Source organism: Bubalus kerabau, chromosome 5 (genome assembly GCF_029407905.1).
Source record: "Bubalus kerabau isolate K-KA32 ecotype Philippines breed swamp buffalo chromosome 5, PCC_UOA_SB_1v2, whole genome shotgun sequence".
Classification (NCBI taxonomy): domain Eukaryota; kingdom Metazoa; phylum Chordata; class Mammalia; order Artiodactyla; family Bovidae; genus Bubalus; species Bubalus kerabau.
In genome coordinates this window covers 109,648,666-109,660,975 of record NC_073628.1, presented here as the reverse complement: position 1 = coordinate 109,660,975, position 12,310 = coordinate 109,648,666, and the positions used below count along the sequence as shown (strand labels likewise).

At 46.6% G+C, this 12,310-nt stretch overlaps 1 protein-coding gene across 6 annotated transcripts in view; it reads left to right on the top strand.

The window, feature by feature from the left end:
• Positions 1–7,404, top strand: part of AADACL3 (arylacetamide deacetylase like 3) — a 156,372-nt gene extending 148,968 nt beyond the window's left edge. For 5 of the 6 annotated variants that reach the window (XM_055582672.1, XM_055582671.1, XM_055582670.1 and 2 more), the window contains 3 exons: positions 634–850; positions 2,877–2,940; positions 4,113–7,404. In XM_055582672.1, coding sequence (XP_055438647.1) covers positions 634–850; positions 2,877–2,940; positions 4,113–4,887 — 1,056 coding nt within the window. In that variant the 3' untranslated portion in view covers positions 4,888–7,404. The remainder of the gene's footprint in view (positions 1–633; positions 851–2,876; positions 2,941–4,112) is intronic. The other variant, XM_055582674.1, reaches the window with a different exon arrangement.
• The last annotated feature ends 4,906 nt before the right edge of the window (positions 7,405–12,310 follow it).

The following is a 12,310-nucleotide window of genomic DNA, read 5'->3' as shown; positions in this document are numbered from 1 at the left end:
CATGCAAACTTACAGACATAACCCAGGGAGACAGAATAGTATAAAGAAGCCTCAGACATTCAACTCATATTATTCATGATTATTGATTCCCAACCAATCTTACTTCATCTGTGCCCCTAAGTTTTCCCTCATTCCCATTTCCTTATAAGTAGATCCCAGATATCATATTATTTTTATGTAAGAATATTTCTCTAGGTATCTCTAAAAAATAAGACCTCCCTCTGCCCCACCATCCCTTTAAAAAAACATAACCACTATGCAATTACCACTCTTTAAAATAGCAGCAGATGCTTAGGATGGCCATGATGACTAGAATGGTCCAGAAAGGCCTCCCTGGGAAAAGACCACACATGCAGGCTGAGGTGGGAGCCTTTCCAGGGTCCCTTGAGGGGTGACCAGAGCCTGGTTTGTGGGGCTGGGTGTCTGAAGAGAGAGGATTGAGAGGTGCTGGTACTGGAGCCGGGAGGGTCTCAGTGAGGATGGATTTTCTGCAAGTGATGGAGGCACAGTGGGGGACTTGCAGGCTTGTGGTCCAGTCTGCAGCCACTCTGCAGAGGGTACTGTGGTGGTAGAGCCCTGGCACAGCACACTCTGAAACCCTTCTCATCCCATTTCCTTTTCTCTCACCAACAGGGGCTGATTTTGGAGAAACTGAGAATCTGCTCTATGCCCCAGTTTATCCGTTTCGTTCACGATCTGCCGCCACTAAAGAAGCATCCGGATGTGGTGGTCAAGGACCTCCGGTTTGGGACGATCCCGGTGAAGCTGTATCAGCCCAAGGCACCCGCGAGCGGTCTCAGGCCTGGCATTGTGTTCTACCATGGCGGTGGGGGCATCGTAGGGAGCTTGAGTAAGAGTCCTTTCCTTAGATCCCTTGCACAGATGTCCCAGAGCACAGCCAGGTGGACACACCTTTCAGTAGGAGGTGGCACTCCTATCATCTTCCTGGGGTCTCAAAGCTGCTATTATGGCCAGGGGACACCAGGACAGTTACCGGGGCCCAGATCATATACCGGGGCCCAGATCATGGTATATGTATATATACCATGCTGCTGCTAAGTCGCTTCAGTCGTGTCCGACTCTGTGCGACCCCATAGACGGCAGCCCACCAGGCTCCCCCGTCCCTGGGATTCTCCAGGCAAGAACACTGGAGTGGGTTGCCGTTTCCTTCTCCAATGCATGAAAGTGAAAAGTGAAAGTGAAATCGCTCAGTCGTGTCCTACTTTAGCGACCCCATGGACTGCAGCCTAGCAGGCTCCTCCGTCCATGGGATTTTCTAGGCAAAAGTACTGGAGTGGGGTGCCAGTGCCTTCTCCGATATATATATTAAGGATTTCTCTGGTGGCTCAGATGGTAAAGCGTCTGCCTGCAATGTGGGAAACCCGGGTTTGATCCCTGGGTTGGGAACATCCCCTGGAGAAGGAAATGGCAATGCACTCCAGTACTCTTGCCTGGAAAAGTCCGTGGACAGAGGAGCCTGGTAGGCTACAGTCCATGGAATCACAAAAAGTCAGACATGACTGAGTGACTACACTTTCTCTGTCTCTCTCTCTCTCTCTCTCTATATATATATATACATACACACACACACACACACACACAAACAATTCACACAACATAAAATTCACCATTTTAAAGTGTACAATTTGGTGATATTTAGTACATTCAAATGTGTGACCACCACCTCTATTTAGTTGTAAATAAGGATTAAAAACAATGAAAACACAAGTGTGTTTCACAATAGGTATTGCTTGAGACAAATTTCTGGTACAGACAGACAGGAGAACCAAAGAGTAGAGGAAAATTAGTGAGGGGGGGAAGTGAGCGCAAAATTGGGTCAGTGTTATATATCTTAATTTTTTCTATTGTGGAAAAATTAGGGAGAAAAAACACCATTACATAGTACTTCTTGATCTGTGGAATGCCAGGGTCTCTTTGCTGTAGACTTTGAGAATAAGGGATTTAATACAACCATGGTTTTGTTATGGTTTGCATAATCAATGATAGTGAGCCAATATTTATTTGTTGACATTATTAATATTTACATGGCAGATACTATGGAATCTGTGTAGATGCATAATCTTTTTTGTAAATTTTTTTTAATTGTAGTAAAAGCCACATAATGTAAAACATATTTATTGGTACAGTTCAGTGGCACTAAATACATCCACATTGTTGTACAACTCTCACCATCATCTATTTCCTGAATTTTTTACCTTCCTAAACTGAGTCTCTGTCCCCATTAAACACTTAGTCCTCATTTCTCTTCCCAACACGCCACTGGACCCTGGCATCTACCAGTGTACTCTCTGACTATGAATTTGACTATTCTATATTCTACATACCTCGTGTAAGTGGAATCAAACAGTATTTGTCTGCACCGAATATATATTGGAAAGCATCTCATCTAAGTCCCCAGCAACCCTATCACTGTCATTATATCCATTTTACAGAAGAGGAAATGAAGCCTCAGGGAGGTGAAGGGACCCACCCGGTACAACTTTAGGTCAAGCTAAAAGGAGGAAAACTTGGGATCTGGACTCAGGTCTGAATCCATAGCTCACCCACTGAACTACTGTACTCCATGGTCAGACATCTTCTCAGATGCTGTGAATGCACTGTAGAATCAATAGGGTTGCAAGTGTGGGGTGGGGGTGAATCGTAGAGAAAGTTGCTGAGACAGCTCGACAGATGAGAGTGAGAAAGTCGAGAGGAAGGCTGACTACAGCTGGAGGAGAATCTGCAAACCCTTGTTAGAATCAACCCAGCCCTTTGACCTCTGAGGTTATCCTTAAGAAGGGGCAGGTGAGGATGGCTGGCAAAAGGAGCCCACTTAACCTCCCTTGCTTGAACGTTTCAAACCTTTTATTTTTTAGAAACATACCATGGCATATGCTGTAGCTTGTGCAAGAAGAGTGATGCAGTGGTTCTAGCAGTTGGGTGAGTAAGGCAAGGGTGGAGAGATGCTGGGATTCCAGGAGCCCCAGGGGCAATAAAGGGGAGGGAGCCAGGAGTCTGTGGCAGGCAGGTGTTGAGGGACGCTAGGAGCACAGGATGGGCTGTGAGATGATGGTGAGCAGGAGCCCAGGGAAGAGAGAGAGGAAAGGAGAAGCAGGGAGAGGCAGAGATGGGGCATTCCTCCTGCGGGTGGCCCTTGAGAGTGAAAGTGAAAGTTGCTCAGTCGTGTCCAACTCTGTGTGACTCCATGGACTATACAGTCCATGGAATTCTCCAGGCCAGAATACTGGAGTAGGTAGCCTTTCCCTTCTCCAGGGGATCTTCCCAACCCAGGGATCAAACCCAGGTCTCCTGCATTGCAGGCAGATTCTTTACCAGCTGAGCCACAAGGGAGGATGCCTTTAGAGCATTGCATCATCTGGAAACTGGATAGGGGGTGGTATTTGCAAAGTACATCTGGGTGGTCTTTGCAAAGTACATCCGGGGCAGAGCTTCACTACCAGTGCATGTCTGGGTGGAATACTGTACGTGAAGCAGAACAGCCCTGCACCTTCTACACACTGAGTACCTCCCTCCACCAAATGCACACAATGCCCTGCACTGTAACCAGGACAGCCTCAAACACTGCCACATCATTTCCATGCTCCAGAGAGGGAGGTCCACCCTGGTGAGACCCACTGAAGGAAGCAGGAAAAATGAAAACGCCACTGTCTCTCCTAACTGATCTGGGCGAGTCACCACACGACCTGGAACCTCAACAGGGCACAGATACCTTCCCTGGGTGTCCTGCCTGCTGCCTGACACATCATCACCCAGGGCCTGGGTGGTTCCTTCTGATGTGAAGCTGTTCCTGCAGTTTCATTTAAATGCACATGCCAGGAAGAGATATCCACTGCCAACATTTTGGTGGGGATATAACCAGTGAAGTAAGTAAAATTGACAGAAGTCAGTCCTCAGGCATTTCTGAGCCTATGTGCCTGGGCATTGAAGGCTTTGTCTATCATCTCATTTAAGCCTTCTACTTTGACTTCATGTTCTCAAGCCTCAGAAAAAGAACTTTATAGAAGAAATATGGGTAGAAGGATGTTAGACACAGGTGTTTTGGGCCCTGTAGGAGTGGTAAGTGTAAACCATATTCCTTGATTCCTTTTCAGATACCGCATGATGCCTAAGCATAGGTTTCCAGTGATAGTAACAGACTGCATGGTGGGTACAATCCACTTCTTGAAGTCCTTGGATACGTATGGGGTGGATCCAGCCCGGGTCATAGTCTGTGGTGACAGTGTGGGCGGGAGCGTGGCAACGATTCTTTGTCAAAAGTTTGTGGACCGTTCTGATCTCCCCAAGATTCGTGCTCAGATCCTCATCTATTCCGCTCTCCAGGGCCTGGATTTCCAGTCCCCTTCCCATCAGCAGAACAAAAACATACCACTGCTCAGCCACAATTTGGTCTTCTATTGTTGGTGTGGTTACCTGGACATCAGCCCCTCCTGGATAAGCACTGTATTGAAAGGCGCCCACTTGCCTGCGGAAGTCTGGGAAAAGTACAGGAAGTGGTTGGGTGCAGAAAACATCCCAGACAAGTTTAAGAAGAGAGGTTACCTGCCTGTGTCCCGTGAGCCCCTGAATGAGGCTGCCTATCTGGAGACAAAAATCACTCTAGATGTGATAAACTCACCCTTGATTGCAGACGATGAAGTAGTGTCTCGGCTCCCTGAAGCTTGCATCGTGAGCTGTGAGTACGATATACTTCGGGATGATTCGCTGTTGTACAAGAAGAGGTTGGAGGACCTAGGGGTTAGAGTAACTTGGCACCACATGGAGGATGGTTTTCATGGAGTGTTGGCCACCAATGACATGAGCTTCTTTTACTTCCCCTGCTCCTCGAGGATTCTGGATGCTGTGGCTCATTTCATAAAGGGGCTGTGACCATCTTTCCTTCCTGCTGCAGTTGCAAAAGTGTGGATGCTGCCATCATCTAGTTCTCATCGAGGGTCCCTGTTGTTCATGTAGGTGATGCTGGGTAGGGCTGGGGAGAGTGTGGAGGTTACCATGTCATCTTACTTCAGGTTCTGGAATCCTAGAATGCATGTCTCTGATGTCTAAAAGGAGAACAGCAGAAAGACAGGTTTAGGGAAAAGGTGGGTTCTCTGCCCATGATCCATGATCACTGTCAGGGAAAAATTCAGCTGACATTCTTAAGTGACCATTTGCAAGAGAGAATGAGCAAGTAAAGACCATTCATGGCCTCCTTGAGGGAGAGTTCAGGCTGCCCAGGCTGATCCAGGCTGTGGGCAACAGGAGTGTCTACTTGTCTGGACCTTGGAATAAGCTGGGAGCATCATGTGCAGTCTTGTGGGCCTCTTCCAATCTGGCTCAGAGGGCAGGGGTCCTGATGTCCTAGTGCTGGGTGGTGGTGCAGAAACTGGTTTCATCTTCCTCCCCTGGGTACATGGTAACATTTTTCCTGCCCTTTCTCTGAGCTCAGAGTCTCAACTGCCTGGACTGGAAGAGTGAAGATGGATTGAGTAGGTTTTCCATAGTGGTTGACACTTAGTGGTGGATAAAGACAGACTGGAGCTCTTGGAGTCAAAGTCAGGCTTTCAGCCAAAGGCTCGTAAGCAATATTATATGTGCTCAAGCAGCAGAGTCCAGAGGGAAGCTAAGTCCCAAGCTGGAGACCTATGACGATGAAATCTGATCAAACTCAACCATGTCCACAGTGGAAATCAAAGGAGGGCCCAAAGAACTGAAGATATGTTAGTGCAAACTATCACTACTTTAAGAAAACAGAACCAGCTCAAACTGGCCGAAATCAAAGAGAATATATTGGCTAATGTAACTACAAACTGCAAGGATAAATCAGTCATGGTTTGATCCAGGAACTCAAACAGTATCACCAGCTACGTTCTCTTTACTATAGTCTATGCTTATGAACTTCACCTTCCCCTTTCTAGATTTGGCTTGTCTTTTCCCATAGTCAAGTTCATTATAATGAATTTACTGAATTCTCAGCAGTCCCAGCAAAAATCACACTGCAATTTGATGGCTCTGTTGGTTTTCTGAGTGGTGTATCCAGTTGCTAAGACCAAGAACATGGAAGGTTATGACTGACCAGCCCCAAGTCCTGTGCCCTCCCTGGAGTGGAGGGTGGGGTCAACTCCATCTGGTGCTTGGATGGGCATGGGGGATGCATGAGTTCTCCCTCACATCAACACTTACTCTACTGTAGAAGCCCAACTGAAGCCTGAGACAAGGTCCTTGGAAGTGGCAAGAGATGTCAAGGACCACTGGGCAACTTGACCACTTGCCACTTAGGAATAAAAATTCCTTTGAAAGGGATAGCCCAGGCTCTCAGGCTGGCCCCACCTGGTCCTCAGGAGGCTCTGCTCCTGACTGGCCAGTGGCTTTTATAGGCCAAGAACCAAAGGACCTGCACAAAGTCTACTGCACAAAGGGCCCCATGTTTGCCCTTAAGTTGCATTCAGGTGAATGTTCAGGCTGACATGTGGGGCAGAGAGGAATCCCACTGGATGGCTTCTTGGTCCATTCACAGCAGGAAGACCAGCTTTGTTGGAGAATTAGGAATCACTCACTGAAAGCACATAGCTTTTACTGAATTGTCCCCTCTGAGACAGGTCTCTGAGCTGATTGGTGGCCTTGGGCCTGTACTGTGGCCTTGGTTCACCCCCAGCTCTGGAGATAGGTGGAGGGAAGTGAGCTGACCTGGAAATTTGGGTGGTCAGCTCTTCAATGGTGGGATGGTGAGGAGTGGCTGAGCCACAGGAAGATGGTGCCCAGTGGAGATAGTGGGTTACCCTTTCACCCACTTCCACTAGGTATGGAAGGATGCTGGGTGGGCTTATTTCTGAGGCTGCTTCCTTCTGCAGGCAGTGGGGGAGATGAAGCCCTTTCACTCACAATGGTTGGTTTGATCTGGGGGCATGATACTCCTCTCTTCTCCTTTATGCTTCATGGCTGTCCTTCCTGAAGAGGCTCAGGGAGTGGAAAAGGGGTAGGAATGAATGTTCACTGAGAGTCCGCTGCATGCTAGGCTCCATACAGGGCTGTTTAAATCTGCCACCTCACTGTGATGAAAAACAGCTCTGCTGGGTTGCTGCCTAGGCGTTTCGTGGCGTGACAGCTCTGCTCACACCCAGAGTCTGGACATTATGATAAAGACCCGTGCTCAGGATTTCCAGCACAAGTTTCTGCTTTTCCCCGGTCATCTTCTAGAATAACCATTTTAGAGTTGATCCTGTGAAAAGTCAGTGACCTCCACCCCAACACCTTAGAAGGAATAGGTGCTTGCTTGCTGTCCTGTTCTTCATCTCCTGCTCACTCATGACGTGGAACAGAGGACTGCGCTCCCTGCCCCTGCTCATTGCACACCCCCACTCCACCCCCATTTCTGGGATCTGTAAATAATAAATACTGTGACTTTACGTCCTTCGTGTGAGTGTATTGAAGTTGTACTTTCAGTTGAAATGACCCCTACGTGTTCACTTCCTGAAAGGGAGAGTTTGGATGTGGGGGGAGCTCCCTGTTGACCCTGTGTGAGGGGCTGGTGCCCCCTCATTCAGCAAGCCATCATTTTCAGTCTTAAAACACCAGCTATGCTGTCCTGCCCCACCCCACCCTTCACTATGTGTACACGTGAATTCTACAAAGTGTGTACTCTTAAGCCCATTTTACACGTAAGGAAACTGAGCCCAGAGATGTTAACAACACTCATTTCCTGACACTTTCTAGTAAGGCTCAAGGTGAGCTGATTCAGTAGTTTACCCAAGGCTTTGTAGTTGGTGGGACACTGAGCATAGCAGCTCTGGTCAGACAGCAAACCCTTTCTGCCAAGCCCTGTAGCCCATTAGCTCATTTCTTTCCTATCATTCAGAATTAAAATGAGAGACATGACTGAGTTACATGACCTTATGTGAGTCATTTCCCATCCAGCGAGGTATTAGCTACCCTCTGATCTGAGGCAGATTGATAGTGTCAAGTCTTTTTGCCAGCAGCTTTTTTTTTTTTTTTTTTTTTTTTTGCTTTCTTGACTTTTCTTTTCAGTTCAGTTCAGTTCAGTTGCTCAGTCATGTCCAACTCTTTGCGACCTCATGAATCACAGCACGCCAGGCCTCCCTGTCCATCACCAACTCCTGGAGTTCACTCAGACTCACGTCCATCGAGTCAGTGATACCATCCAGCCATCTATCTCATCCTCTGTCGTCCCCTTCTCCTCCTGCCCCCAATCCCTCCCAGCATCAGAGTCTTTTCCAATGAGTCAACTCTTCGCATGAGGTGGCCAAAGTACTGGAGTTTCAGCTTTAGCATCATTCCTTCCAAAGAAATCCCAGGGCTGATCTCCTTTAGGATGGACTGGTTGGATCTCCTTGCAGTCCAAGGGACTCTCAAGAGTCTTCTCCAACACCACAGTTCAAAAGCATCAATTCTTTGGCGCTCAGCTTTCTTCACAGTCCAACTCTCACATCCATACATGACCACTGGAAAAACCATAGCCTTGACTAGACGGACCTTTGTTGGCAAAGTAATGTCTCTGCTTTTCAATATGCCATCTAGGTTGGTCATAACTTTCCTTCCAAAGAGTAAGAATCTTTTAATTTCATGGCTGCAGTCACCATCCGCAGTGATTTTGGAGCCCAGAAAAATAAAGTCTGACACTGTTTCCACTGTTTCCCCATCTATTTCCCATGAAGTGATGGGACCAGATGCCATGATCTTAGTTTTCTGAATGTTGAGCTTTAAGCCAACTTTTTCACTCTCCACTTATCACCTTCATCAAGAGGCTTTTTAGTTCCTCTTCACTTTCTGCCATAAGGGTGGTGTCATCTGCATGTCTGAGGTTATTGATATTTCTCCTGGCAATCTTGATTCCAGCTTTACTTTAGCTTTCTCTAAGTCACAATGGCTTTGGAATAGGTAACCACAGCCCCATTTGGGAATGGACAGCTGGCATGCCCTGCTAACTCGGCTCAGGGAAGATGGAGCCACCTTTAAGCCCAGACACTCCAGGAGTGTTTTCTCAGTAAGTTCCCAGTATTTCCCTGCAAAGATCTGCCAGTTTGCCCATGGCAAGTGCCATCAGATAAAAGATAACGCATTGTAACCAAAATTGTTTTCTTTTGTCAGAAGGCAATTGAGGACAAGATCTTAGGGCAAAGTAAAAAAAAAAAAAAAGGTGTCTTTCTCAGGGTACTTCTCACCTCCACCCAGGACCTCCCTGCCTGTCTGGCTCTAAACCCTGTCTCCCTCTACCCTGTACCCTCTGCACTGGAGTACCTGCCTGCTCTCTCCTCCTAACTCTGTGCTTGCTAGTGATACACAGGCTAGTACAGGTCAGGCTCCACTGAAGTGACAAATGGCACCGCAGTCTCAGTATCTTATGAAGCAAAGGTCTATTTCTTGCTGAATTACATATTACAACCCTCAAATGTCAGTGACTTCCCAGGTGGCTCTGTGGTAAAGAACCCGCCTGCCAGTGCAGGAGATGTAAGAGATATGGGTTCGATCCCTGGGTGGAGAAGATCCCCTGGAGGAAGGCAACCCACTCCAGTATTCTTGCCTAGAGAATCCCATGGACAGAGGAGCCTGGTTGGCTACAGTCCATAGGGTTGCAAAGAGTTGGACATGACTGAAGCACCTTAGCAAAGGTCAGTGGCAGCATGGCTCCACATTCATCTACCCCCAGATCCAGGCTGATGGAGCAGCCTCTATTTGAGATATCTCCAGTCTCATGGCAGAGGGAAAAAGAGCATGTTGACTCACATTGGCTCCCCAAGCTTCTGCTTAGAAGTGATGCTCACTGTTTCTGCTCACCTTCTACTGGTCAGAGCAAACAAAACCTATGTTCTGTCAACTAAGCTTGATGTTGACAGAACAGAGGAGAATAAGAAGAGTGACAGATACTTGTGGTCAGTATTACAGCTAACCACATTCTCAATCATATTTTCATTTCCATTCTTGTTCAGTTGCTCAGTTGTGTTTGACTCTTTGTGACCTCATGCACTGCAGAATGCCAGGCTTCCCTGTCCTTCACCATCTCTCAGAGCTTGCTTAAACTCATGTCCATCGAGTTGGTGATGCCATCCAACTATCTCATCCTCTGTCGTCCCTTTCTCCTCCTGCCTTCAATCTTTCCCAGCATCAGGGTCTTTTCTGATGAGTTAGTTCTTTGCATTAGGTGGCCAAAGTACTGGAGCTTCAGCTTCAGCATCAGTTCTTCAAATGAATATTCAGGGTTGCTTTTCTTTAGTATTGACTGGTTTGATCTCATTGCAGTCCAAGGGACTCTCAAGAGTCTTCTCCATACATCAACATGAATCCACCACGGGTATACACATATTCCCCATCCTGAACCCCCCTCCAACCTCCCTCCCCGTACCATCCCTCTGGGTCATGTATAAAAAAAAAATTTTTTTTTTTAAAAAAGTCTTCTTCAACACCAGAGTTCAAAAGCATCAATTCTTCAGCATTCAGCCTTCTTTATGGTCCAACTCTCACATCCATACATGACTACTGGAAAAACCACAGAAAGAAAGAAAGTGAAGTTGCTCAGTCATATCCGACTCTTTGCGAGTCCATGGACTGTAGCCTGCCAGGCTCCTCCATCCATGGGATTTTCCAGGCAAGAATACTGGAGTGGGTTGCCATTTCCTTCTCCAGGGGATCTTCCTGGCCCAGGGATCAAACCCATGTCTCCTGCACTGTAGGCAGACTCTTTACCATCTGACCCACCAGGGAAGCCCAAAGCTATGGAAAAACCATAGCTTTGACTATATAGATCTTTGCTGGCAAAGTAATGTCGCTGCTTTTTAATACACTCTCTAGGTTTATCATAGTTTTTCTTTCAAGGAGCAAGCATATTTTAATTTCAAGGCTGCAGTTACCATCTGCAGTGACTTTGGAGTCCAAGAAAATAAAGTCTGTCACTGTTTCCATTGTATCCCCATCTATTTGCCATGAAGTGATGGGACCGGATGCCATGATCTTAGTTTTTTGAATGTTGAGTTTTAAGCCTGTTTTTTCACTCTCCTCTTTCACTTTCATCAAGAGGCTCTTTATGTAAGTGATGTGGTGCTAAAGAAGACTCTTTAGAGTCCCTTGGACTGCAAGAAGATCAAACCAGTCAATCATAAAGGAAATCAACCCTGAATACTCACTGAAAGGATAATTCTGAAGCTGAAGCACCCATATTTTGGTCACCTAATGTGAACAACTGACTCATTGGAAAATTTCCTGATGCTGGGAAAGATTGAGGGCAGAAGGAGAAGAGGGTGTCAGAGGATGAGATGGTTGGATGGTATCACAAATGCAATGGACATGAACTTGGGCAAACTCTGGGAGATGGTAAGGGATAGGGAGGCCTGGCGTGCTGCAGTCCATGGGGTTGCAAAAAGTTAGACACGACTGAACAGCAGCAGCAAGTGATATGCAAATATACTCTCCTTTTATTTATTTATTTTGGCTGCACTGTATTACTTGCAGAACCTTACTTCCCAGACCAGGGATGGAACCTGGCTCCTCCACGGTAAAAGCACAGGATCCCAACCACTGGACTACCAGGGAATTCCCTTTTATAAAAAGATCTCCTTTTAGAGATAAAGCTAAAGTCTCTTTGACCACCCTCCCTCAACTCTAGTCCTTTTGATCTGGATGTATCAGCTGTTACCTTCTTTGAGGTGTGCAGGGTTGGTTTCCCAACCCTTTGAAACCTGTTTCTAGGCTTTCACATGTACAGATAGGTACCTACAGAAATACAGAGTATTATTTTGTGGGATGGCTTTGCTGTATATTGTATATAACAGATTATTCTGAACCTGTTGTACCACTTGAGTTTTTTTTTCACTCAACAATGTATCTTAGAAATCTAGCCTAGCAAGCCATATAGATTCCTTTTGCTCTGTATAGCAACTGCATGGTAATCCATGGGATGGCTCTATTACAGTTCTTAGTCATTCCCTACAAATTTTTAGTGAATGTATCTGCATGTGCCTGCTTCTATATGTGTGATTCTCTGTGATAGATTCAAGAAGGACTGAATCTATCCCTGGCCTGACACAATTTTCCACATTAATAGATACTGTAAAGATGCCTGTTTGGGCTTCCCTGGTGGTCCAGTGGTTGGAAGTTTGCCTATTAATGCAGGGGACATGGGTTCGATCCCTGGTCTGGGAAGATCCCACGTGCCATGGGGCAACTAAGCCTGGGCACTGCAACAAAGAGTGGCCCCTACTCACCACAACTAGAGAAAGCCCAGACATAGCATCAAAGACCCAGCACAGCCAAAAATTAATAATAATAATAATAAAGATGTCTGTCCCATTCCCCCCTTTGCCCC